Source organism: Mirounga leonina, unplaced genomic scaffold (assembly GCF_011800145.1).
Source record: "Mirounga leonina isolate KUSES-001 unplaced genomic scaffold, KU_Mleo_1.0 Mir_171, whole genome shotgun sequence".
Lineage (NCBI taxonomy): Eukaryota > Metazoa > Chordata > Mammalia > Carnivora > Phocidae > Mirounga > Mirounga leonina.
In genome coordinates this window covers 23,927,348-23,955,206 of record NW_023270436.1, presented here as the reverse complement: position 1 = coordinate 23,955,206, position 27,859 = coordinate 23,927,348, and the positions used below count along the sequence as shown (strand labels likewise).

General features: G+C 48.2%; 1 protein-coding gene across 9 annotated transcripts in view; it reads right to left on the bottom strand.

The window, feature by feature from the left end:
• Window positions 1-27,859, bottom strand: part of SFI1 (SFI1 centrin binding protein) — a 99,423-nt gene that overhangs the window by 3,122 nt on the left and 68,442 nt on the right. For 8 of the 9 annotated variants that reach the window (XM_035017427.1, XM_035017426.1, XM_035017430.1 and 5 more), the window contains 15 exons: window positions 26,114-26,211; window positions 24,965-25,031; window positions 20,631-20,761; window positions 9,659-9,740; window positions 9,152-9,330; window positions 8,108-8,183; window positions 7,655-7,750; window positions 7,189-7,265; window positions 6,040-6,142; window positions 4,581-4,677; window positions 2,041-2,201; window positions 1,560-1,634; window positions 858-932; window positions 534-710; window positions 198-460 (listed from right to left, as the gene is read on the bottom strand). In XM_035017427.1, the coding sequence (XP_034873318.1) occupies window positions 198-460; window positions 534-710; window positions 858-932; window positions 1,560-1,634; window positions 2,041-2,201; window positions 4,581-4,677; window positions 6,040-6,142; window positions 7,189-7,265; window positions 7,655-7,750; window positions 8,108-8,183; window positions 9,152-9,330; window positions 9,659-9,740; window positions 20,631-20,761; window positions 24,965-25,031; window positions 26,114-26,211 (1,757 nt within the window). The remainder of the gene's footprint in view (window positions 1-197; window positions 461-533; window positions 711-857; window positions 933-1,559; window positions 1,635-2,040; window positions 2,202-4,580; window positions 4,678-6,039; window positions 6,143-7,188; window positions 7,266-7,654; window positions 7,751-8,107; window positions 8,184-9,151; window positions 9,331-9,658; window positions 9,741-20,630; window positions 20,762-24,964; window positions 25,032-26,113; window positions 26,212-27,859) is intronic. The other variant, XM_035017431.1, reaches the window with a different exon arrangement.

Sequence of the window (27,859 nt, the reverse complement as noted above, 5' to 3'; positions counted from 1 at the left end):
ACTACATGTTCTCTCCCCCACGTGCTGCAGGAAGAGAGGCTGAGGTCCCTTCGGTTGGGCTTGATGGAATGGGAGAGTCAGGGTCCTGCTGGAGAAAGGGGTCCACGCCGCTCAGCTGTGACCCTCCCTCCTTGTGTAGTCCAAGTTTTTGCTCCAAGCAAGAAGCAAGGAGAAGAAGCGAGGGATGGGCTACTCACAGCTCTAGGAGGTGGGGGTCCCCAGCAGCCAGAGACAGGCTGCCCAGAGCTCCTCGGGGCCCATGAGGATCTCGTGGCTTCTTGGTCTCCAGGGCGGCATCCCCAGCCCCAGCCGCGACACAGGTGGAAAGGGGTCTGTCAAATGTCACTCTCCTGCTGGGCATGGTGCACGTGAGGGGCCGAGGCTCCCTGCCCTGGCCCAGAACCTTCTGTTTCCAGAGCATGGCACAGTGATGGACCGCACGGTGGAGACTGTGAGCTGCCTGCAACAGGCCTCTGGTCAGGTCCTGCCGTGACCTACCCACTCCCCGCGAGAAGGGGTGGGGGACCCCTCACCTGCACCTGCTGCTGGGCATGCAGCTGCTGCCGGAAGGCCTTCATGCCGGCTGCGAACCGCAGGAGGTGTGTGGCGCCCTCCTGGAGAAGCTGCCGGTGGTAGGCCTGTACGGCCCGCTCCTGACGCGCCTTCTTTCTCCTCCTTTCCAGCACAAAGCCCAGCCACGCGGCCCACACCTCCAGGGCGAGGAGGAGATGAGGCCCAGTTCTCCCTGCTTAAGCCTCCCCCCCGCCCAGGGCTGTCCCCACGACCCAGCCTGCCGTCCACCGAAGCGAGGTCCTCTCCTGGGAGAGGCAGGGAGAGCAGGGGGGAGCCCCCGTTACCTTTGCCTGTAGTGAGAAGGACCAGAACCACAGGGCCCGGGCTGTGCCCTGCTGCTCGCGCCTCCTGTTCGCCAGCTATGGGCCGGAGAGAGAAGATCATGGAAGTTTTGCCCTCAGGGAGGCCGCTCTGACCACGGGGTCCTGGTCACTCTGAGACCCTTTTCTAGCAAGGTGCTGCCCTCTCTCCACTGGGAAGGGCCCAGCGCTGCCTGGTCCTGAGGCGGTGGACCAAGGAGTGTGCCTCTGGGAAGAACAAAGGCAGAGCCCCGGGGACGGGAGCCAGCGGGGGCAGCGTGCTGGGCATGATGCAATCCGGCCTGGTGTTTTATCACGTCCTGGGCGAAGACTTAAAATGCATTCATAATAATTTTTGGATATTACCCTAAAGTATATTTTAATGTGACACTGTAGAAACAGGGCCCTGAAGTGCCTTGGGCTTGTACAGGTCACAGGTGGAAGAAACTGGGCAGTGCTGGGAAATGACCGGGGGGTTGGGGGAGCCCTGGGACGAGGGTGGAATTAAACATTTTAAATGTGGGGGCACCTGGTGGCTCAGTCAGTGGAGCATAAGACTCTTGATCTTGGGGCTGTGAGTTTGGGCCCCATGTTGCGTGTAGAGATTACATAAATAAAAAAAATAGAAAAGTTAAATGTCGGTTCAGGAAGCAGTGGGAGGGGAAGGGGCTTCTCGCTGGCTCCCACCTGTTGTTTCCACTGGCGGAAGCAGGCCCGGCTGCGGGTCTGGGCCAGGAGCTGGGCACCCCGCCTTTGCAGGAGCTGGGGAGAGAGCAGCTAAAAGCAGTCAGGGCCCCGTGTGCCAATCACCTGGGTGCAGCCTCGGCGTGAGAGGCTCCGGGCCCAAGAGAACCGTCCTCCCATCCCCACGAGGAGTCTTGGACGAAGCCAGGGCCTCCTGTACGAGCATCGAGGTGACCCTGGAGGCCCCCCAGCTCTGACCCCCCATGCTTCAGGATGAGCCAGGTTTCTCTACTCGGCCATCTTTTGCCTGGAGGAGACCCGACGCAGAGGCTGGCTTCCCTCAGCCTTCCCAGAAAGGCCCCTGCAGCCTTGTGCCCGCAGGACCCCAGCCACGCAGCATCCTGGCGGTCGTGGGTTTTGCAAGAGAGCCCTCCTCTTCCCCAGGTGGTGGTCTCCTGCCTGGGAGCCGCGCCGCCTGCCTCACCCGCTTCCTGACACAGCCCAGATGGTGCGCCTTCCACCGGGCCACGGCCTGCCGCAGCCGCCACCGAACGTGATGCGCAGCCGCCCTCCTGAGCTGGGCTCTCTGCTGGGCCGCCCTCTGGCCTCGGTCCCGCCAGCGCCGAAACCACGTCCTGAGACAGCCTAAGGCAGATCCAAGTCAGAGGTCGCTCTTATGGGAGGGTTTCTCCGAATCAGTCTGCAATGGTCAAGGTTCGGAGAGCTGAAAAGGTCATGTGGGGGTAGAGCTGGGCTGTCAGCCCACACTCGGTGAAACAGCCACGTGGGGACGGTGGCCACTCTGTGACATCAGCTCTGGCCACCTTCAGTGGCTGCAAGCACCCCGGGGGCCGGAACCTGGGCTGCTGTGCCCCCAAGGGTGGGCCAGAAGCACCAGGCTGTCCACGGTGGCCACGTGTCTGCAGCGCCCCCGCGGAGCGGCCCGCAGGATGCTGCCGGACACACACAGGAGGAGACCCTCTGTCCGAGGGAGTGGGGGGCCATGGCCCTATGTGGCCAGGGAGGAAACCAAGGCTCAGGGAGTCCAAGCAGCTCCAGCCAGGCCTGGGAGGAGGCACGCTGTCTGCTGGGCCGTGTCGGATATCCTGAGCTCTGCAGGCAGGCAGAGGCTACGGCATGCGTTTTGTTTCTGTGTCACCAGATTCTCTCTTGAGGGAGAGCAAGCACTTTCTGCTGTTTTCCTTTTAGGTTTTTCCCTTTTCTTAAGCCCTGAGACAAGTTTCTTTTAGAGACAACAAGAGGGTTGGTACCAGGGCACTGATGCCAAGATGGGGTGTCCTCCGGGACCTGCTGGAGGGGGCAGGGAGGGCAGGTTTGCACGCCAGGAGGCGAAGCCTTAGGACCAAGTGCTGATGCTTCCTGGATACTGCTTCAAGTGGGTACCTCTCACTGGATCCTTACAACAACCCTTGGCAGGTACTATTATTCCCATTTTACAGATGGAGAAACTGAGGTTCAGAGAGGCCTTGCTGGGGCCGCACAGCCAGCATCTGACCCTGCCTGTAGGCTCTCTGTTGAATGTGTCTTACGACACGTCGCCCTGAGCTCGTCCTCCTCCAGCACCCACCCCCTCCCCTGGGCTGCCAAGGCGTGCCTGAGACTCGAGGCCTTAACTAAGCCCAGAAAGGGTTCCACAGGTACGGAGCGTGCATCTGCTATGTGCTGAGAACACAGTGTCTTGCCACTGGTCTCGCAAATCCTTTGTACCACCTGTACCGGACACAGCAATCCCAGGGCCCGCCAGCTGCTGCCACCACCTTCTACGGAAGGCTGCCTGCCCCTCGGTCCTGCAGACAGCAGCAGCTCCAGGCTGCACCCCATGCCTGTCACCTCTAGCACCCGCTGTGGCCACCTGACCCCCCACTGGCAAGGCCTCTGCAGTGCCGGATGCCAAAGCTCTGTCCACACAGGCCACGGAATGGGCTGAACCCCTCAGCTTCTCTCTTGGGAGTGACCTCGAAACATAGCACTGGTTTCTGGGGTGAGGGGCAGCTTGAGGACACAGAGAAGCCCATTAGGGGTGGAGTAAGTGTGGGACGTTTGACCCCACGGTTCTGTCTAAAGGAAAGCAGAGATGGTGTGTTTATCCACATAAAACACTACAGTCAGAACCAAACCTAAGCTGATCATTTTCTGTCCTGAAGCAAACTAACAACTTGATCTGTTTTCCCTATGGTCCGATTTAAACCATTCCTGTTTGTTTTCATTTCCGGTTGTATTTTCATTTATTCTAACCACTGGCTGTCCCCTCATGTCCCTACTGCAGGGCCATGAGTCTCAGTTTCCCTGCATCTCATCTCTGCTCCTGTCTGGACAGTCTTCCCCAGGCTGTTTGTATAGCAGGGAGTCAGGCTGTCCAAGGCCACTGCTCCCTGAACACACAAGGGCCCGCTACACAAGGGGGCGGACACCCCCCAACCTTGACTCCTTCGTAAGAATCAGATATTAAGCCTCGGTCTTACATTTGGACATCAACTGGTTGGCACCTGGCTGGGAAGAGAATGCTGTGATGTGCTGGGTTGAATGGTTACCCCTCCCAAACCCGGAACCTCATCCTGAACCTCAGAACTGTATTCGGCGAGACGGTCAGTGCAATCAGCTGACACCATCCTGGGGGAGGACTGGCGGCCTTCTAAGAGAGACGCAGATGCAGGGAAGACAGCCCTGTGCCCACAGAGGCCAAGGCTGGAGGGATGGGTCTGCAAGCCAAGCAACACCAAGGACTGCCGGGGCTGTCGGGCTGGAAAAGGCAAGGAAGGATTCTCCCCTCCAGCCCTCACAGGAATCATGGCCCTGCCGACACCCCGGTTTCGGACATGGCCTCAGAACGCCGAGAGAACAATTTTCTGCTGGTGGAAACCTCCCAGTTCGCGGCACTGTTATTTAGCCACAGGAAACTCACACGCGTGAGAAGAATACAAAGACCGAGGTGGAGCAGATGGAACACAAGACAGTTCTGGGTCCTTCACAGCCCTCTCCCTGCCTGCCAGGAAGTCCGCTTACCCTTATCCAGCACCTTCCGGGCCTCCTTGATGGCACAGTCCTCCTGCTGTCGGTAATATATCTGCACAGATGCAGCCTCCCGCCACTGCACCAGGACCTGAGGGGCAGAGGAAGAGCACATCCTGACTTCCCGGGACGCCCAGCTCTGCGGGCGGCTCCTCACGGAACAAGGCCAAGCGGGGACACGGCACTCACACACATTCCGGAAAACGCCGGCCAGCCGCGCAGACCCCAGGCCGCGGACCCAGCCCCCGGTCCCCACAGGAGGCCCAGTACTGCAGGCGATGGACTGTTCTATAGAAGCAGTTAAACTTCCAACCACGCCATCAAGAAGTCAAGGCATCACATGGGCTTTTGTTCTGTTATTACGTGTTAAACGAATCTATACGTTACACGCCTGCAGCCTTTCAAACTGAGACACACACGAAATCACACCAACAGAACACTTTAAAAAGAAGTCAAGCAGGGCGCCTGGGTGGCTCAGTTGGTTGGGCGACTGCCTTCGGCTCAGGTCATGATCCTGGGGTCCTGGGATCGAGTCCCGCATCGGGCTCCTGGCTCCTGCTTCTCCCTCTGACCCTCTCCTCTCTCATGCTGTTTCTCTCTCACTCGCTCTCCAATAAATAAATAAATAAAATCTTTAAAAAAAAAAAAGAAGTCAAGCAGCCGGGGTTGCTGCTCCCCGGCTCCTGAGGCACAAACTCCATTCCCTGCAAAAAAAAGGCTTCCCTTCCGAGCCCTGAGGCCAAGCAGAGTCCCGACCCTCCTTCCAGGGCTGGCCCCGGAGCTTTTCCGACAACAGACTAGGCCTTGATTTGAAGTCATGGTTCCTCAACCTCGGGAGGCTTCCGGGTTGTCAGGACCAGTCTCCCCCGGCCTTCCAGCAGAAGAACCGCTGCTGTTCAGAGCTCCCGGCATGATGCTTTTTTCTAAAACAGCCCCTGGTGCAGGGACCACTTCTGTCCCTTCATTTCTGAGTCTCCCCTGGTGTGTAACACCCCTTCCTCCCACAGTCGTGTGCTGGCATGCTCCCCCGCCCCCCCCCCGCGCATAGGACAGGTGCCACCACGTGGCCTTTGGGGGCCACTTCCCACGGATGATGACCAACAATCTCGTGTTCCTGGAGTGCACGAGCAGGAGTGCGCATCCTCTGACAGATGAAGAGACGGAGGGGCACGCTTAGTTTGTCCCAGTGGGAAATTCCGCATGTGTAGCAAATACTGGTTCTGATAAGAACCAGTCTGCTCACTATGTTTTTGTTTTGATGGATATTAGTGCATAATCCAGTAAAAAAATAAATAAAACCCGACCAGCTCACACGGCTGTTATGTGTGCACGGAGGAGGGTGAGTGAGCCCACGCCCTGGGTTCCTCGTTCAGGCCTAGCTTTGCGGCCACCCCCTCGCAGCAGCAAGGTCCCAAGCCCTCCTGGGCAACCAGCTGGTCTCCGCATGCCTCACCTTGGAACACAAGGTTCGCCGGTAGTGAGCGCTGGCTCGGGAGGTTTGCTGGGCTTCAGTCACAAGGGCCAGGGTGTTCTCTCTCCAGCGACGGAGCACACACCTGCGGGAACACAGGCCGGGGAGATGGGGTGACACTAGTGCGGAGAGACGGGGAGGTTTCTGTGAGTCATTCCTGCTTCTTCAGCCCACTAGGGCCTCAATCGAGGATGGACTCTCGTACCTGAGAACATCAGTCTCACCAAGAGCCACGTGTATGCCGACACAGACAACACACGGCTGGTGAACACCCGCTCTGTGCCAGGCACTGGGGGAGCACCGGCGGCACCACGGTGAACAAGGCCAAATACCACGTCCTCGCTCACGTACGTGACACACAGCGGTGACCAGGTAGTGACGGTAGAGGCAAGTCATGCCGCAGTAGGGCAGAGAGAGGGGAGGTGGCAGAGGGCCACCGCAGGCCCAGCACCATGCTTGCTGCTGAGTTAGTTCCGTCACTCTGTCTTACTCCCAATGTCTGAGGAGCTGGATGGGCACTTCCCCGAAGGAGGGTGGAGGTGCTAAGTCCACAAGGCCCACCACCCACAGGCAGCCTGGAATACCATGTGCTGAACAAATCCGGAGCGGGGGAAAGAGTGGAATGAGGGAGGCCTGCCAGGAAGGAGAGAGTGAGAGCTTGGTTTAGCAGGACCTAGAGGACGGGCTCCTGCTGGAGCTGGAGCTGAGAGCGCGAGCGACCTCCAAGGCTGGGAGAGATGCCTCCGGAATCCGTGAAACGCCTGGAGGGCCAAGCCGGGAGGCACCTGAGTGGGCGCTGAGGCCAAGGGAGTCCCTGCAGCTCTGGAGCGGGAGACACTGAATTGTGCAGGAGACCGCACAGTGTGGAGAGGAGCAGGACAAGGCGGAGCTCGCGCACATGTCTGGGTGACAGCTGCCTCCGCAAGGCCCCAGTCTGCACGCAGCACCTTCGAGACACGCGGTGACCCGATGAACGGAGTGCCTGCTGTGCAAAAGCCCCAGCCAGGCTGCGAGCAGCAGGAGGAGCCTGGCCCGTCCGCCTTCTGGCCCCGGTCGGGACGCCCGGCCCTGCCTGGGTCTGGACGGAGCGCCCCGTTCCTCAGGCAGGGCCCGGAGACGCGGGGGACTCACCGAAGCAGCCGCCTCGCGTGCTGCCTCTCCCTGGCCGCCACCTCCTGGAGGACGCTCCGCACGCGGCTCTGGTACGTCTGCGGAGAGCGAGAGGACTGGCGGCCGGCCCGCCCGCGTCCCTCCGCGGTCCCGGGCCCGCCTCACAGGCGCGGCGACGCCCGCCGCGCTCACCTCGGAGCGCGCCGAGTCCCACGGCCAGAAGAGCACCCGGACAACAGGGAGGGGACGCTCGCTAAGTCCTCACTCATAAGTCAAGCCACTGGGCTCCTGCACAAGCGGCCGCTTCGAGGCGGAGGCTGGTGCCCCCAGACTCGTTTTTGCTGTGCCGAGCAAGGATACAGGGGCTTGGTCCCGTGGCCGTGAGACCCGCTGTCCGGGGCACGCGCTCTGGGAGGGGCAGGAGAACAAGGGAGGGACACAAAATCCACCCCCCGCAGCCCCGCCCGAGGCCAGCAGCCGCCCCTACCGCCCAGGTGCGCAGCGCCCCGCGCAGCAAGGTGCGCCGGTGATGCAGGCGGGCGCGCGTCAGCTTCCGCCGCTCAGCAGCGCGCAGGGCCAGGCTCTGCGGACAGAGGGAGGGCCGGGGCCGGGCGGGGCTCAGCCACGCCTCATCTTCCACCGTGGGGTCCTCGCCCCCCACCCCCAGGCCTCAACTAGCAATAGGTATCTCTCAGGGGTTTTGTGGGGTTCCGATGGGGCAAGTGCCTGACTTAGGGTAAATGCTGAAGCATTTTTACCCAGAGGAGAGTGCCTGCGAATGGTTAGGCCAGGACTTTTACGTTCAGTGAGTTCGGCCCAGCCTGTGTCCCAGGCTCAGAGGCAGGTGGCCGGCACCGGGCTGAAGCCAGGCCCGCGTGTCTGCTCGGAGACACGCTGACACACAGCCCCACCTGTCCACAACCACGTGCCAAAGCCTTACCTCCTTCCACCTGTCCCAGGCCTGGCGCAGGAGCTGAGCGGCCTGGAACTCTGCAGCCAGCACCAGGCCGGTCTTCCTGCGGGGAGGGTTGGAGTCAGCACGCAGCCTGGACCCGGCCAGGGCCCTTTCCACGGGCACCCCTCACAGTCCCTGGCCCCTGCCTAGCTGCTCTGAATCTGGTGGGGAGGGAGGAATCAAGACCTTTTCTGGGGGCGCCTGGGTGGCTCAGTCGGTTAAGCGTCTGCCTTTGGCTCAAGGTCATGATCCTGGGGTCCCGGAATCCAGCCCTGGGTCGGGCTCCCTGCTTAGCTGGGGAGTCTGCGTCTCCCTCCCCCTCTGCCCCTGCTTGTGTGCTCACTCTCTCAAATAAATAAATAAAATCTTAAAAACAACAACAACAACAAAAAAAAAAACCTCCTCTGAAGAGCTGCCAAAGGATTTGGGCTCTCCCCTCAGGAAAGTGAGCACCTAATTCAATTCTTGCAGCCAACCTGAGAGGGCTCAAGTACACTGAAGTACATTCATGTGCTGGCGACTCAGGAGATTAAAGGTGGCCAGAATTTGCGAGTGGGGGAGATCCGCACAGCACACAGTGGATGCAGAAAGGCATGAAAGCAGGCCCGGGTCTGCAGTGTCCGTGTGGGCGGCCTGCCCCGCCCTCTCTCCAACCACATGGTGGCAAAAACTGCCACAACCTGCCCCTGGGCCACAGCTGCTGGTCCCGGGGGCTCAGCAATCCTGTACACGAGCTCATCAGTCTATCCCCTGGCCATGGTCCCTCTGAATGGGCCCCAGTGAGTGGGATGCATCCAATGGGTAGGACCTCAAATCCATGGAGCATGTCTGTCCCTAGTCGAGTTCCTGAGATCCTCTCACTACAGCCCTGCTTTGTTACAGACTGTATTAGGCAGAATTTCTGGAACTTAGAACCAGAGTCTAGGCTAACACGACCCTCCGACGGGCACTCAGAGCTGAGGGTGCTACCACTATGGTCAAAGCTGGCCCAAGAGGGGAAGAGCTTCTGGGGCAGAAGCAGCCCCTCACTCTGTCCTGAGGCCTCGGGCACTGTCCCTCCAGATGCAGAAAGCCCTCCTGAGCTGGCAGTGGCGGCGGTGGGCCCAGGCCGCTGCTGTCCACTGTCGCTCCCAGTAACGTGCTGCTGCCTGCTGGTGCCACGTGGACCAGGACCTCTGCAGGAGCTGCCGCTCTGAGTGAAGGATGGCCTGGGGCAGGATGGTGGGAAGAGAACAGAGTGGGTCAAGCAGCTGGGGGTACAGAAGCCGGGAAGAATCTCTGGCCACAAACACTGACCAAGGCAAAAGAAATGGGCATTATGGAGCCGCCCTCGCCCAGAAGCCATATGTAAACTCCACTGACAAAGGTAACAGATGCCCCAGGCCCTGCCCTGCATCTTGAGTCCTGGTCACAGGCAGGACGCCCCACAGTGTGGGTCTGGGCTCTGGGCGACGTCCCGAGCAGAGGCGGCAGTGAGTGCAAAGCTTGAAGCAGGTCCTGCCCGTTCCAAGCACCTCCTCAGGGACGGCCACTTACCATTCTCTCCGCCAAGCGGTTTTCTCGATGCTGAAACATTTTCTGCCACCAAATAGCAAATACTTGCTTCTCCAACGTCTCCCTAAAAAGATAAATAATAATAATGATAATAATGGGAAACAAGGCACTTAAAATAAAACAAAATCACTACAAAAAAGAATAAGAAGTCCCAAATATTTGGGTTTTTCCTCTTAGGCTATTAAGAGGTGGATATGTTGAGATGGGGAGAAAGGAAAGAGAAAGGGAAGGAAAGCAGACAGCAGTGGGCAAAAAACCCCACAAACAACCCAATACTCTTCAAGTTCTTTCCGGCGTCAGCCAAGCATTCACACAGTAAGAATGAGACTGACTTCGAGACCCTGGCTCTTCATCAGTTCAGTTCTGCACCGAATTACCAAGAGTGCTCAATGATCAGTAGTGAAAGCCTTTCTAGTCCGTGCTGACCGGCCAGGCTGCTGCTACCCAAATCCTTGGGGGGAGCGGTTAAAAACAGAGGCCACGTCTTCAGGGCTGACTGCGCAGGTCTGAAGTGGGCCCCAGGAAACAGTATTTAAAACAAGTGTTCCATGTGAGGTAGACAGGGAGACAGGTTTGAGAACCACTGTTCTGTCTCCTCTGCCTAGGCCTCCCTGCTCAGCATGATGACGGGAAGGCCTGCAAAGGCAGCGCTGGGACAACTGGTCAACAGCCACTAGGGGCTGTGAGTTGGCAAAACCACGGGACAAAATATATGCGGCAACTGTTTTCAGGCCCTGGACAAGAGGCAACACAGACTGTGACCCTCAGAGTTGAGAAACAAGTACGGTGAGCCCACTGAGGGCACGTGCTAAACACCCAGGGCAGGGGGACAGAGTCCAAGCAGAGCAGGACAGTCTCACTGAGTTGAGGCAGAGACTCAGGGATTCAAGACTGAGTCCTTCCCCTGAGTTCAAGACTGCAGGGGAAGGATGTATGGACACCTGTGGCCTTCCTGAACCTGGGCAGGTAGAGACCTCGCCCTGCCTCAGAGACATGCTCACATACACCTTGCACACTCTGCAAGGGCAGCACCCAAAATCCCGTGTCAGCCTGGTTGGCAGTACAAGCAGGCTCCGTGAGGCCTAGCAGAGTGGCCTCTTCAGGGCTGGCTGCTGGATGGAGATTACCAGAGGATGGAAAGGGCTGGGAGATGGAGTTCTGGCCCAGTCTGAATGGAGAGACTTTGCTGAGAACCCCAGAATTCAGCAAGGCTGAGCCTCAGGAATAAGTGCCATGCCCTAACTCTGAAGACAAAAATCAAAAAAGACCCACACATGGAGTGCCCGGTAGAGCATGCACCCCATCTCAAGGTGCAACTCTTGATCTCAGTGTTGTAAGTTCAAGCACCACACTGGGTGTAGAGATTATTTAAAAAATAAAATCTTAGGGGCACCTGGGTGGCTCAGTCGGTTAAGCATCTGCCTTTGGCTTGGGTCATGACCTCGGAGTCCCGGGATTGAGCCCTGCATAGGACTCCCTGATCAGCGGGGAGTCTGCTGCTCCCTCTGCCTCTCACCCCACTTGTGCTCTCTCTCTCATTCTCTCTCAATAAATAATCTCAAAAAAAAAATTAAATCTTAAAACACACACACACACAAAACCCACACAAAGGAAGAATAGAACCATACTCGATAGGATCAACAGGAATCACCAGAATAAACAGCAACCACTGCCTTACAGAATAAAATGCAAAACCCTTTAAAGGAAAAACAGCTGTCAACAAAAACAATGACCCAAATGCTGGAATCAGCAAACACTTAAAAACAGTTATTAAAGTTTGTGTACTGAAGTGAAAGATTAACAAAATTAGTTACCAGACACGGAATCCTGGCAGAGAAATAGAAACTATAAAAAAGAACCAAATGATTTGGTGGCTCCTCAAAAAGCAAACATAGAATTAGCATTTGATTCAGTAATTCCACTTCTAGGTATACAACCAAAAGAATTAAAAGCAGAGACTCAAGCAGATGTATTTACATTGATGATGTTCACAGCAGCATTACTCACAGTAGCTAAAAGGTAGAAACAAGTGTCCATCAACATACAGATGAACAAATTGTGTATATCCATACAATGAAATATTATTCAGCCATAAAAAGGAATGAAATTCTGATACATGCTATGACATGGATAAACTTTGAAAACATTACGCTAAGTAAAATAAGCCAGGCACAAAAGGTCCAATATTACACAATTCCACATATATGAGATATCCAGAATAGGCAAATTCACAGACAGAAAGTAGCTCAGAGGTTCCCAGGGCTGGAAATAGATGGAAATGGAAAGTTAGTATTTAATGGATACAGAATTTGTTTGGGATGATGGAAAAGTTCTGGAAATGCATAGTGATACTTTATGCCACTGAACACACAATACACTTAAAAATGACTAAAATGGTAAGTTTTATGTTATGTATGTTTTACCACAATTGGGGAAAAAAAAAAAAAGAAAATTCTAGAACTGAAAAGCACCATACCTGAAGGAGAAAAATCACTGGATGAGTTACAAATAAGAAACTGAAGGATATAGATCACTGAAGACTTTCTATTGAAAGATCAATAGAAAGTATCCAATCTGAAAAACGGAAAGAAAAATAGAAAAAAACTAAACAAAGCCTCAGTGACCTCTGGGACAATATCACTGGTTTAACATAGTGTAATTAGAGTCTAAGAAGGAGAGAAGAGAGGATATAGGGCAGATAAGTTGTTTTTGAGAGAGAGAAAGCGCGCGCATGCGTGTGCATGGGGGAGCGCAGATGAAGGGAGGCAGAGACAATCTTAAGCAGGCTCCATGTCCAGCATGGAGCCCGATATGACTCTGAGATCATGACCTGAGCCAAAATCAAGAGTAGGACACTTAACCAATTGAGCCACCCAGGCACCCCAGGGCAGATAAATTATTTAAAGAGATAATAACGGGGTGCCTGGGTGGCTCAGTAGGTTAAGCAGCTGCCTTCGGCTCAGGTCATGATCCCGGGGTCCTGGGATCAAGCCCCATGTCGGGCTCCTTCCTCAGCAGGGAGCCTGCTTCTCCCTCTCCCTCTGCCGCTCCCCCTGCTTGTGTGCACTTTCTCTCTCTCTTTCCCTCTCTGTCAAATAAATGTTTAAAAATAAGATAAAATAAAAATTAAAAAATACAAAATACAAAAGGTATAGAGTTAAAAAGTCAGTGGAGGATATGAAATGTAATACTAAAAAATTCTAAGTGAACAGGGCAGAAAAGGAGAAAGAGAGAAACAAAAATCAGATGTAGGCTTCTGCCCAACCACACCAACAACTACATTAAATATAAATGAACCACACACTCTAATTCAAAAGCAGAGATTATCAGGAATGCCTGGGTGGCGCAGTCAGTTGAGCATCTAACTCAGATTTGGCTTGGGTTGTGATCTTGGGTGTCGTGGGATCAGGCCCCGAGCTGGGTTCCACACTTGGTGTGGAGACTGCCTGGGAGACTCTCTCTCCCTCTCTCTCTCCCCCTTCCAACCCCTTCACGCTCACTTGCTCACTCTCTGTCTCTCAAATAAATCTTTAAAAAAAAAAGTAGAGATTGTCAGACTAGATAAAAAATTAAGACATAGCTATATGCTGTTTATAGGAGGCAAGCTTTATTAAATATGAAGACAAATAGAATGGGAAAGGTAAACCACATAAACTGTAAATACAGAAAAAGCTGGTGAGGATATTTTAATAAAAGTCAAAGTAGACTTTGAGAAACGAAATATTACCAAAAATAAGGAGGTTCATTTCAAAATGATAAAAAGGGACCATTCATGAGGAAAACATAACAATCCTAACTGTACACGGACCAAATAACAGATTCCAAACACATGAAGTAAAACCGATAGTATTACCAGGAAAAATAGATAAATCCATAATCATAGCTAGAGAATTTTAATACTTCTCTCTAGTAATTGATAGAACAAGCCCGCCTGTAAGGGGGGGTGCCTGGGTGGCTCAGTCGGTTGAGCATCTGCCTTCAGCTCAGGTCATGATCCTGGGGTCCTGGGACTGAGCCCCACATTGGGCTCCCTGCTCAGCGGGGAGCCTGCTTCCCCCTCTCCCCATCCCCCACCCTCTGCTTGCGCTCTCTCTTGCTATCTCTCTCTCAAATAAATAAAGAAAGAGAGAAAATCTTTAAAAAACACACCTTGTCTGAGGAAAGCATCCACATCCTAGAGACTGACTGGAAAGCCAGGGCTTTGAGTGAACACACTAACCTCTGCCTCTACATTTCTCTTCCTGCCTGCTCCTACCTATACATCTTGGGCCTGAGCCATGGCCTCCAGCCCAGCCATCCCACCTACAGACTGGCTGCCACCCACCGCCCATGTCCTTCTAGCCTGTCCATTTCTCCTGCCTAATGGAGTTTTGTGCAATTCGGAGTTTTTCCACGAACTGATCCTTGTATTGAAAGAGCCTTTAGGAGATTTATGTTAGAAACCAAGGACCTCCCTTCAGCTCTGAACAGGTTTTTCCTTCGATCCCAACACAAAGATTTATGGACCTTTCTAGTTGACTCAGATTTGTGGATGGCATCTCCCCCTTTCCTATTCTACATTCTTAGTCCTATGTTAGCTTTACATCTCAAATGGTGAAATGTAATCAGTCCAATAAAACATGAAATAACCATGAAAAAAACAACAATAACAACAAAAACCTGTAAAGATACAGAAAATTTGAAGATGACTACCAACCAACTTGTCCTAAAAGACATTTATAGAACACTATATCCAACAACTGTAGTATAAATATTCTTTTAAAGTGCACATGGGAAAAAATAAAGTGCACATGGAAGGTTCACCAAAATAGACCACATATATTCGGCTGTAAAACAAGTCAACACATTTCAAAAACTGAAGTTATATAGGTGTTTTCTAGCCACAATGGAATTAAATTAGTAATTAAAAACAATAATGTATCAAGAAAATTCCTATTTGAACATCAAATAACATATTTCTAAATAAACCACAGGTCAAGGAAGAAGTCACAAGGCAAATTAGAATATATTTTTAGTTGAATGATAATAAAAATACAGCATGTCAGAATTTGTGAGATAAAGCTAAAGCAGAGAGAAACCTTATAGCTTAAAATTTTCACAAGATTTAAAATTGATAATTTACCGCCAACAACAAAAGAATGGGTGGGCACACCTGGTTGGCTCAGTTGGAGGAGCATGCGACTTTTGATCTCAGGGTTGTGAGTTCAAACCCCACGCTGGGCGTAGAGATTGCTAAAATAAATAAACAGATAAACTTAAAAAAAATGGGTGATTTGTGCTTCCATCTTAAGGTTAAAAAAACAAAAGGAAGGCAAATTAAATCCAAAGTAAGTAGAAAGAGGTACAAAATAAAGAGCTAGAATTAATGTAAGAAAAATATACAGTAAGAAAATTAGCAAAAGTTGAAAAAAAAAAACCAAAAACCCATGATAATTCCTTGCAAGACTGATCAAGAAAAAAAGAGAAAAAATACAAATTACCAAAATCAGGAATGTACAAGATGGTATCATCAGAGATTTTACAGACATTAAAAAAATAATAAGGCACTTTCATGAACAGCTTTATGCCAATATATTTGACACTTTGGACAGAATGAAAAATTCCTTGAAAAACAGAGCTTACCAAAACTGACATGAAAAGAAACTCTTGGTAGCTCTATATCTATTTTCAAAATGAAATCTGTAATCAAAAACCTTTCCATAAAGGAAACTCTAGGTCCAGATAATTTCACTAGCAAATTCCATAAAAAATTTAAAGAAATACCAAAAACACACATTACAAGAAAACTACAACCAATATACCTCATGAAAGTACATGTAAAAATTTTTAATAAAACATTAACAGATTAAAATCAGCAACACGTGAAAAAGATAATATATCATGGCCAAGTGGGGTTTATCTCAGGAATACAGGGTTGATTTAACATGTGAAATCAGGAAAACCATACGATCATCTTAATAAATGCAGAAAAAGCATCTGGCAAAATTTAATGACCCTTCATAATAAAAACTCTCAATAAACTATGAATAGAGGGGAACATTCTCAATCTAATAAAGGGTATCTATAAAAATACTCAATGGTGAAATACTGACTGTCTTTGTTTTCCCCCTAAGATTGGAAAAAAGACAAGTATGTATCCTCTCATTACCTCTATTCAATACTTCTTTTTTTTTTAAGATTTTATTTATTTAATTGACACAGAGAGAGGGAAAGGAGAGATGGAACATAAGCAGGGGGAGCGGGAGAGGGAGAAGCAGGCTTCCCGCTGAGCAGGGAGCCTGATGCAGGGCTCGATCCCAGATCCCAGGACCCTGGGATCATGACCTGAGCCAAAGGCAGACGCCTAATGACTGAGCCACCCAGGCGCCCCATTCTCTATTCAATACTTTATTGGAGATGCTAGGTAATGCAGTAAAGACAAAAATAAAAGCATACAGACTGGAAAGGATAAAGTAAGTTGTCCTTATTTGCATATGACAGGATTATTTATGCAGAAAACTATGTAATTTAAAAAAAAAGAGACTCAAACCATTAAGTAAATTTAGAAAGGTCACAGAACACAGTTTCAGTTGTATTTCTATATACTAGGACAAACAGTTGGAAAATGAATTTAAAAAATAATTCTATTTACAATAGCATCCAAAAAATAGGGTATTTAGGAATAAATTTAACAATATATACGCAAAACTTCCATGCAAAGTTACAAAACACTGAGAAAAATTAAAGAAAAGCTACATAAATGGAGAAGTTCATGTTCATTTATGGGAAGTCTCAATAAGCTTGAGATGTCCATTCTCCCCTAAACATCTATACTGATTAAGTGCAATCCCAAAGAAAAAAAAAATCCCAGGAGGAATAAAGTTGAAGAACCGACTTCAAAACGTGCTATAAAGATACAAAAATCAGGACAGTATGATAATGGCATAAGGATAAACAAACAGATAAATGAAACAGAAGAGAAAGTCCAAAAATAGATACAAACTTATAAGGAAAACTGATTTTCAACAAAGGTGCCAAAACAATTCAATGGGGGAATGAAAAGTCTTTTCAATAAATACTGCTGGAAAAACCTGAAAAACAAAAAAAAAATCCTTAGCTCTTACCTCATGCCATATATGGAAAAAATTCAAGATGATCACAGACCTAAATGTAAATGCTAAAACTTTATATAAAGCTTCCAGAGAAAATGTTGGAAAGTATCTTTCAAGACCTTGGGTGTGGGCAAATATTTTTTAGAGAAAACCCCAAAATCACTAATCATAAGAGGAAAAATTTGGTGAACTTGACTATAACAAACTTAAACATTTCTGCTCATCAAAAAATACTATTAATTCATTTCAATATATATATATAGCCCATATATAGATCCCACCCTGTGATCATTTCAACATACATATAACATACATATGTAAAAAACCACTTTGTTCTCAATAAAAAAAAAAATACTGTGAGAAAATGGAAATGCAAGCCACATTACTGGAAAGTATTTTTCTTTTTCTTTTTTTTAAGATTTGAGAGTGACACAAAGAGAGCACGTGAGCATGGGGAGGAGAAGTGGGGGAGGGAGAGAGAATCTCAAGCAGGCTCCCTGCTGAGCACGGAGCCTGACACTGGACTCTATCTTCGGACCCTGAGATGATGACCTGAGCCAAAACCAACAGTCAGATGCTTAACTCACTGAGCCACAGACACAGATAAAGCCAGCTACAAGGAAACATGGTTTTTCCCAAGGCCAGGCAGCAGTTGTAAAATGCCACCAGGGCCTCTTTTGAGTGGTTACTGCCTACTTACCAATGACGTCCCAGACAAGCTTTGCCGCTTTCACTTATTCCTGAGGGTACACATAACAGTACTCCCTAGTGAACCCCAGTTCTCTTCCCTCCTAATTTTGCCTTAGAAATAGTGAGCAATCCAAAACCAATCCCTGTTTCTCTTTCTGAATCCTTTTGCGGGAACCCAAACCTTACAAATTCCTTTCCCTCAGGAAGGGCACCATTCCAGAATTCCTGTGGAATTCCCTCCTTCAAGGCAATCAGTCTGACTCGGTAAAACTACAGGATTTTGATCATGGCTGATTAGGCCTTAAAAAGATGCTCTGCATTATGAGTCAGCAGGGAAATGAGACGGCACTCCCCATCCACCAGGATGGCTCAATTAGAAAGACTGTCAAACCCAAATGTTGATGAGGCTGTGGAACAACCAGCATTCTATCTGCTGGTGGGTGTATAATGATGTGACCCCCTGTAAGAGTAAGCCTGTCCCCACCCTGTGAGCCAGAGTTAGCTTCTAGGTATCTACTCAAGAGAAATGAAAACAACCCACGTAAATGTTCAGAGCAGATTTATTCATAATGGCCTCAAACTGGAAACAACTCATATGTTAAAATGGATCAAAACGTTGCCTTATATTCATACAATACCACTCAGCAAAGACTGAACTACTTCCTGACAACATGGCTCAATCACAGAAACATTATGCTGAACTTTAAAAGAAGCCAAACACAACAGAACACTTACTGAATGATCCCATTATTTAAAGTTTGAAAACATGCAAAATTAACCTGGGAGGATAGAAATCAGAGCAGTGGTTACCTGTGGGGGGGTGGGGTGGGAACTGACTGGAAGGGGGCATGAGGGAACTTTCTGGGGTGATGGAAATGTTCTAGACCTTGACCGGGCTGTTGATTATCCAGGCACACAATTTGTGAAAACTCATCAAACTGTTTATTTAACATCTGTGCCTTTCACTATGAATTTTAGCTCAATTAAAAAAAAAAAAGACAAATCAGTCTTGTCTCATTCTCAGAATACTATTTCACTGGTAGGTTAAGAAACTACCATTTTTAGTCATAATTCATGAGATCCCACTATAAATTCTGTCCTAAAATATTAAACAAATACCCTAGGAGTTATGGAAAGATAGAACATACATACTTTGGGGAACTCTGATTTGCTAAACTCCAAACCAAACCTATGATTATTCATTTACCAGGAGAGTCACACATCAATTCTAGCGGTTGGGTGGAAGGTTGATATTTTGTGCTGCCTTTCTGCTTGTATTCCCCATGGATTATTTCACTTCTCATGACAACCCCATGAGATAGGACTATTATCAACTCATCTCCATTTTACATTTGAGGAAACAGGATCAGAGAGAGAGAGTGGCTTGCGCAGGGTTACGAAACTGGCAAGCAGAAGAGCAAGGGTCTGAACTCAGGCCTCTCCAGCTTCCGAGCAGGGCTCTCCATCACTCTGCTCCCTCATGAGCTGAAGGCAGGAACCTAAAAAACTTAAGTTTTCTAAAAAGATCCAACTAAACCAAAACAAGATAAAATCCAGATCAGGCCCTGGTTATCCTTCAAGCCTCCTGGCTACTCCCTGTCTCCAGTTCACCCATCACCCTTTTGTCTCAAGAATGATCCCCAACAAAAATCCTTTTGGAAACTCCTCTTGGCTATTTTGAAAGAACCTTCAGTTTTTGAAAATCCCTACGGCATGCCAAAATACGAAAGAAGCAACAGAATCAATCATGCCTTTGTAGAAGAAGCGAAGGAGTGTGTGTGTGTTTGGTAGTAAAGCCATTTTTCAAGTGGAATCTTATACCAGACCTCAGTACAGAAAGTAGGTAAAGGTGAAGTCACTCTCTCTGCAGACCCTCGCCAGCCTCCAATTTCCCATGGCTACCCTCTAAAAGCTTCTCTTTGGACTTTGTAGTGAAGGACTCCTGGAGTTCTGGCTGATCCCCTCAGACTAGCATTCACACTCCTTCAAAGTCAAGATCACTGCAGCTTCTCCCAGTGTCCCTCCCATGTCCCTCCCTCTCGTCTCTTTGTCCTAAACTGATGGGACACTGTTCTCAGGGCAATCTCCAAAACCATCACTTTACTAGTTACATGCACCTGCTCAAACATCTGTTATCTTTTTATGGGCTTAGGCAATCCCCTCAGTCTGGCCCTCCTCATCCTGCCCACTCCTGCCATTCATCCTCACCCCCTGGCTCACAGCATGCCTTCCTCCAGGGACTTCCCTCAGCACTAGCTCTGAGCTCTAGAAGAACTCGGGGATGACCTAAGTGAGGACATGTGGATCTATTCTCTGGAACTGTCCTTCAATTGTTTCTTGTGTATCAGTCTTACCTCCTCACAAAGATTGAAAGTTTCTACAAAGTCATCAAAAAGATCTTCCTTTTGATCTAGCAGAAAGTCCCTGGAGTCAAGGAGATCTGAATTTAAACCCTGGCTCTGCCACTTAGTGGCTGATTTACATGGGGGAGTCATTAGTCATCTTGAGCCTGTTCTCTCAGGACTGCTGTGAGAAGGGAATTATTAACGAAGCTGATGATATCATAGGCGAATGAGCTTATATATTTGTTTCCCTTTTCCCACCACACCATGCCCACCACAGTGGCAGACCACACAGTCAGCGATTAATAATTTCTTTGTTACAATTCCGCCAAAATGCAGCAAGGACCTGCTCTGGGCAAGTTTGTCTCTGCAGGAGCAAAAAGACGTAGCTCTGCTCCGTGCCCATCTTAATTTTGTTGACGACTATATTTCAAGACTTCAAAAAGCCAGGTCTGGCAGAACAGGAAGCAAGCATTTCAGGGCAATCACACTCAAGAATGCCTGCCAAGGCAATGCAAGGTCCAACCGCACTCTGATCCAGAAAGCTAATGGACAGATTTACTGGAGCTCACACTGGCTTGCAATGAGGACAGGGGCGTAATAAAATTCAGGCTGTTCTGAAAGCACTTGCAATAAAGATGAGCAAAAGCTTTCCCAGGGGAAATGCTGTCTGGCTCTTCCTGCTAGATGAAATCAATGAGCCCACCTAATTGGAAAACCAGGAAGAACCAGGGCCTAGGGGGCTGGGAGGCTGAAAAACACCACCAATGGCCATGTGGGCAGCAGAACAAGCCCCGAGAAGCCTGCTCAGAGAGGAGCGACACTGCATACCTGTGAAAGCGTGCTGCTCTCGCACTGAGGACACTTTCCTGCTGGTGCCATCGCCAGAATCTTCTCCATGTGCAGAAGGCCGCAGGCAGGACTCTCTGCTCGAAGTAACTGTCTGCTCTGGACCGCAGCCGCTGCAGTATAACAACAAATGACCTTTATTTGTACTTTATATTATATTAAAAAAATGACCTTTAAGGGTTGCACTCTAGAGGGAGGGTTGCTTTCTACACAAAATTGAGAAAAAGATTAAAATCCTTATTTTTAATCTTTGTTGCCATGAGAGGTGAAAAATGAAATACGACGGGTAAGAAATTTTTACTCTAGGTTAAGTATCTCTTCACATACTTGTGTGTGTGTGCGCACACACATATATACATGTATGTATCTAAATGCTCTGTCCTATGTACTAAATGTTCATACCCACTCCCTATTTTACTATCTGACTGCCAGTGTTTAACTCAGTGATATACATGGGCTTTTTGAACCTTAAGAAATTTATCAGTCCTGGGGCGCCTGGGTGGCTGAGTTGGTTAAGCAACTGCCTTCGGCTCAGGTCATGATCCTGGAGTCCCGGGATCGAGTCCCGCATTGGGCTCCCTGCTGAGCAGGGAGCCTGCTTCTCCCTCTGACCCTCCTCCCTCTCATGCTATCATTCTCTCTCTCAAAAATAAATAAAAAAATAAAAATCTTTAAAAAAAAAAAAAAAAGAAATTTATCAGTCCTTTGTCACGTGTATTATCAACATTGTTCCCACCCTGTAATATATCTTTTGATTTTATTTATGATGTTTATTTGTAATACAGATTCTTTAAATTATTATGTAATTATGAAAGGCTACTACTATTTTACTGTTTATCAGCAGGAAGACAACTGACAAAAAAATATATATATATGCTTCCATGATCCAAAACTCTGGGTGGACAGAAGCATATATGTACTTGCGGCACTTTTTAAAACAGGACCTCAAATTCTTTGGATTTCCTCCTTCACTGAGAAGTCCCCCCCACCCCCATTGAATCTGGGCAGGACGGTGACTGCTTTGACCAATAGAGAATGGTGAGATGGCCATGTGACTTCTGAGGCTGGGTCACAAAGGGCCAAACAGCTTGTGTGTTGTTCACTGGGGCACTTTTGGAGTGAGCAACAACACAGGAAGTCTGACTACCCTCAGGCCCCCATGCTGTGAGGCAATCCAAGCCTCTTGGAGAGGCCCAATGTAGGTTCTCTGGTTAACTGTCCCAGATGCGCCCAGCCTTCGAGTTATTCCAGTCCAGGAACCAGCCATGTGAGTGAAGAAACTTCCTAGAGGATCCTAACCCCCTGCCATTGGAATCTTCCCAGCTGAGGCCCTAGTAATCATGGAGCAGAGATCAGCCATCTTTGCTATGTCTTGTTTCAATTTCTGACCTACAGAACCCATAGGTATAATAACACGGTTATTGTTTTGTAGTTGTTGTTTTTTTTTTTTTTTATATGACAGAGAGAGACACAGCAAGAGAGGGAACACAAGCAGGGGGAGTGGAGGAGGGAGAAGCAGGCTTCCTGCGGAGCAGGGAGCCTGATGCGGGGCTCGATCCCAGGACCCTGGGGTCATGACCTAAGCCGAAGGCAGACGTTTAACCATCTGAGCCACCCAGGCGCCCCAAACACGGTTATTGTTTTAAGCCACTGAGTTTGGGGTGATTTTTCACATAGCAACAGATAACTGAACAGTAAGCATATGTGTGTGTGTGAATATATGGTATACATACTCCCACACACATGGAGGAGAAAAGATACCAAATTTACTTAACAAATGTTATTTTAAGATTACGGGTGTTTTAGTTTTTTTTCTTTTATCTCTTCCTACACTTCTCAAATTACAATGTCTATATATTGCTTTTGGGCATTTACATTTTCAAATGTAAATAAAAGTAGAAGCAACGGTATAACGAATCTCCATGAACTTACCATCCAGCTTCAATATTTGGCTAACATTTTGCCATTCTTTCCGTATTACTTTTTTTTTTTTTTTTAAGATTTTATTTATTTATTCAACAGATAGAGATAGAGCACAAGTAGGCAGAGTGGCAGGCAGAGGGAGAGGGAGAAGCAGGCTCTTCGCTCAGCAGGGAGCCGGATGTGGGGCTCGATCCCAGGACCCCAGGATCATGACCTGAGCCAAAGGCAGCTGCTTAGCCAACTGAGCCACCCAGGCGCCCCTCCTTCTGTATTACTTTTTAAAAAGAAAGAAACCCACAATAAATAATATTTTTATCTTTTCCTGAAATAGAAAGAACTGATGTTCTCTTTAAAGAACTTGATGTTCTCTCATGTCATCTCCTTAGATGACATTCAGATTGTTAGCCAAAGATTTGAAAAAAAGCAACAGCAACTAAGCAGGGCTCTTACTATTTTTCAGCCCTTCTATATTACGCAGAAAATGCAAGAGCAGTGTGGAGAGATAAGAACACTGACCCTTGACCTTCCACCACTGCTGGGCCCCAGTGTCAAGGGGCTCTTTTTCCAGGGGGAATATAAGGGACTCTCTGCTTCTTTTCCACCTTGAATACATACAACCTTTCGACCCTGGCACTTAGTTTCTTTTTCTAAAAGGTCTCTACCTTCTGTTAAGCTTACATTAAATGGGCTTAAGAAACCAAGTGGCAATGTCCTTTCAGAAACAGCCACATCATCCAAAGGAATGTCAAAGGACGCAGCAATTCTAAGCATTTTCTAGGTGTGGAAGGCAAGCCATGCACTAGGCTGGCGCCAAGAACTGAGATGATCCTTAGGAAAAACTCTGTAGCAACCCAAGGCAGTTCGTCCGTCTGCTCACTCGTTTGTTCATTCATTCATCTAAATATTAGTTGGCAGCTACCCTTTGTCCACATTGTGCTAAGGAGAAGAAAGAGACAGGGTCTGCCCTCAAGGAGCTCACAGTCTGGCAGGGAGAGGGGCTGGGAAACACCCAGGCGCAAAATACGCTGACAAAGTCACAGGGGGCTGGGGGAGGAGGTGACACCAGAGCTGAAAGGGTCGGAGGGAAAGAGAACTGCACGTATAGTGAGAAGCACATTCAGGGAAGGACCGGCAGCTTAACTGGCCAGAGCACAGCTGGGAAGGAACAAAGAGGTTGGTGACAGGAAAGGGTGGAAAAGTAACCAGAGACCGGCTCCCACAGAAGTTTGTACACCTTGCTAGAAAATTCAGATTCTCTCCCAACACTATGAGGAAACAGCCAAATTCTTTAGATTCCCGTGTGAGACTCTAGAGGCAGATGGAGGAGGGGGTGGAGGGGGCAGGATTTGCTTTGTGTCCCGCTCCCCAACCCCGTTTCACCAGGGAAGGCCAAAATGAGGCCTGGGCAGCACACTAATCCCTGCAAGGCCCATGCAGACAGTACCCATTGAAGACAAACTCCCCCAAGCCTAAACGCAGCCTCCAAACCCTTCTTGGTTCAGCACTCCAGACAGCTGCAGCCATCATTCCAGCTGGCCTGCAAGATCACACTTACTTGCCATCCTGGTGTTAAATTACAAGGCCTGTGGGAGCAGGAATTTTGTCTGCTTTCTATCAGGCACAGCGGCTGCTCAGTGAGTCTTTTTCTTTTTTCTTTAAGATTTTATTTATTTGTCAGAGAGAGACAGAGCATGAGCAGGCGGAGTGGCAGACAGAGGCGGAAGGAAACTCCCCGCGTAGCAGGGAGCCCAATGCAGGACTCAATCCCCGGACTCCGGGATCATGACCTGAGCTGAAGGCAGACGCTTAGCCGACTGAGCCACCCAGGGGTCCCTCAGTGAGTCAAATGGAACTGAAGCTAGGGCTCCCGGCTGGCTCAGTCAGAAGAGCATGCGACTCTTGATCTCAGAGTTGTGAGTTGGAGCCCCATGTCAGGTGTAGAGATTACTTAAATAAATAAAGCTTAAAAAAAAATGGAACTGAATCCTTTCTCAATCTGCCTTTACTAATTCGCCAGCTTGATCCCCATGTCCTCCCGCCTGCTGTGGGTACCTGTCTCACACTGTTCAGCACTGAGAACACGGCACTTATGTTCTGTACTTTTCCTAGTATTTCCTGAGGGTTGGCTAAAAGAGTAAATGAGTAATGATGTGAATGGAATGGCTAGTCAGAGATCATCACTCTCAGAGAGCACCTGTGTTTTCACAGCAGATGAAGGAATGGGGTTTACGCAGACTTTCCGCTATCACTAGAGGGACCGGGGGGAAATACCTTCGAGCTTTTCACAGCAGCACCAAGATCTCTTAGCAAAGGTCTTTTCCAAGAATCTTTCCAAAGCAAATGGGTCCAAGAATGTACGCCTGTGGAGTTACTTGCAATGAACTACTCCATACCTGCTTGTATCGCCTCTTCTGAGTATAATGTAACCACGATTTGATACACTTGCGTAGCAACGTTATTCTGAAATAAAACACGTAACATAACACATACTGCCTATTGCACATTCAGGTTTGGGGTTTTAAAAATGTTGTTTGTTTTTAAGGCCAGAAAATCTGGGTGTAGTTAACATCTTCAGCGTTAAAGGCACACTATCAGTTTCACTCTAGGAAACAGGGAAAAAGGAACCTATTATTCAACACAAAATCTGTCACCCCTGATTTGGGGCTATGGCTTGCCCCCAAATTTTGACAATTTTCTTATAAACCTAATTAGACCACCAAGCACAGTGTCTCTGGAACTTAGGTAATATGTATGAAATCCCCTATCATAAACTTTCTGGTTTTATGACCAAACTCTGGGACTTGTGGAGGACCACCTGGGTCTGTGACAAGCTCTTTCCACAACTGTGATACCCAGAGTGAGAACTTCATTCAGTTCTGTAAACCAGGATTTAGAATAATGATAGACCCTGGTAACTCCATATTTAAATATTGAGATTCTCACCGACTCATTAAAAAAAATGCTTCAAAATGGGACCTCTAACTATGTGAATTCAGTTGATTGTATTATTGGCTGGGGGGAAGGTATACTGAACATTTCTGGCAGCAAGAAAGTGAAGAGTGGTTACCTCTGAAGAGTAAGACTAAGGGACTAGAGGGAGGGATCCAGGCAACTTTTATTTTTCACTTTATACCTACCTTCCTATACATTGAGTTTTCCTCATAGACATGTGGTGCTTTTATTTAAAATTAGGGACACCCTACACTCTTCAAGACAAAGTTACAAATACCCACTTGCCTGAGCCTGCTTTTTAACACTATCAGTGCTTGAATTCTAAGATGTGAATGTCACTAAAGCCTGAAGGATTGAGGCAGGGAGCTAACAGACACATACTCCAAACTACGGTGACCAAGAACCAGTACAAACATCTTTATTCTACCTCTCACCTGATCAGCCAAAAGGAAAATGCAAACTTGGGAACCACTGGTTTACAGCAGGGCCTTTCTGAATCTACTGAGGAATGCATGGAAGGGTAAGTGCCCTCTCCTGGAGAACAGTGAGTCAGTCCCTGGAAAGCCCAAGGAGAAGGCCAAAGTCCCCACCTGCAGTGGTCCCAGGCAGCACACAGTGAGGGGAGCTGCTCTCTCTCTTCTCTCTGCTCAATCCGAGTCTGCCAGAGGTCCCAGAACCTGTGCAGCAGCTGAAGCAAAACAGAAAAGAAATGGAAGTTTATTAAGGCAAAAGGTAAAATGATCTCTCTTATTAGCAAACGCTTGCCCCAAGAGACTATTAGCTCCTCCAGAGGAGGAATTTTATCTCAATTTGGAGTACCCAGCATATAACAGGCTTACAAAATAATTATGGCTAAGCTAAAGGGAGCTCTTCTAGGCTAACATAAAAGGCAAAAAGATGAATTTTCCAGTCTATGGAAATCAGAAAGAAGAAGCTGAAGCTATTCCTAATCTGGGCCTCATAGAAGACAATGCCATTTTATTTTTATTTATTTATTTTATTTATTTATTTATTTATTTTTATTTAAGATTTTATTTATTTATTTGAGAGAGAGAGTGAGAGAGAGAAAGAGCATAAGAGGGGGGAGGGTCAGAGGGAGAAGCAGACTCCCTGCTGAGCAGGGAGCCGAAGGCAGTCGCTTAACCAACTGAGCCACCCAGGTGCCCAGACAATGCCATTTTAAAAGTTAAAACTGATCTTATCACCTATTACTGCTCATGACGTAGTCTTGCCAAAAAAAGTGTTTAACTTCAATCTAATCAAGCCCTTAGATCAAACCTCTAATTTATAGGAGCAACATTTAAGAAAAGAAAAATCAAGGGGCGCCTGAGTGGCTCAGTCATTAAGCATCTGCCTTCAGCTCAGGTCATGATCCTGGAGTCCTGGGATCAAGCCCCGCATCGGGCTCCCTGCTGGGCGGGAAGCCTGCTTCTCCCTCTCTCACTCCCCCTGCTTGTGTTCCCTCTCTCACTATGTCTCTCTCTATCAAATAAATAAAATCTTAAAAAAAAAAAAAAAGAAAAAAAGAAAGGAAAAATCAAATGACATCAAATGGAAACAGATAAATTGAGAATATGGAATATTGTGTAAGGCCAAATAGCCAGCCTTCCTATTCCAAAACTCAGTGTCATTGAGGGGGGAAAAAAAAAAAAGTATACATTATGCTAAGTGAAATAAACCAGTCACAAAAGAGCATGTACTGTAAATATGAGGTCCCTAGATTCATAGAGACAGAAAGGAGAAAGGTGGTTGCCAGCTGCTGGGGTCAGGGGAGAGAAGAATGGGAAGTTACTGTTTAATGGGGACAGAGTTTCAGTTCTGCAAGATGAAACAAGTTCTGGAGATGGATGGGGGTGATGGTTGCACAATGTGAAAGTGCTTCAAGTCACTGAACTGTCCTCTCAACGATGGTTAAGATGATAAATTTTGTTATGTGTATTTTACCACAATTAAAAAATAAACGTGTTAAAGTGGGGAGGACTATTATTAAGAGCCTTACAAGACATGACCAAATACAGTAAGTCATCAGCCCTTAGTCGAATCCTGGTTTGAAAAGGGACATTTTGGGGGTAACTGTGAAAATGTGGATATGGCCTGGGTATTGGATAAAATTAGGGAATCACTGTTTGTTTTGTTAGGCATGGTAACAATACTGTGGTTATGAAGGAAAATGTTATTTTTGGGCAACGCAAGCTGAAATGTTTAGGTGTAATGTGTCACGATGTCTGTTATTTACTTTGAAATGACTCCGCAAAAAAAAAAAAATGGAAGTAAATATTAACAATTGGCTAGTATTTGAATTTAAATGGTAAGTATACAGGTGTTTATTCTACTAT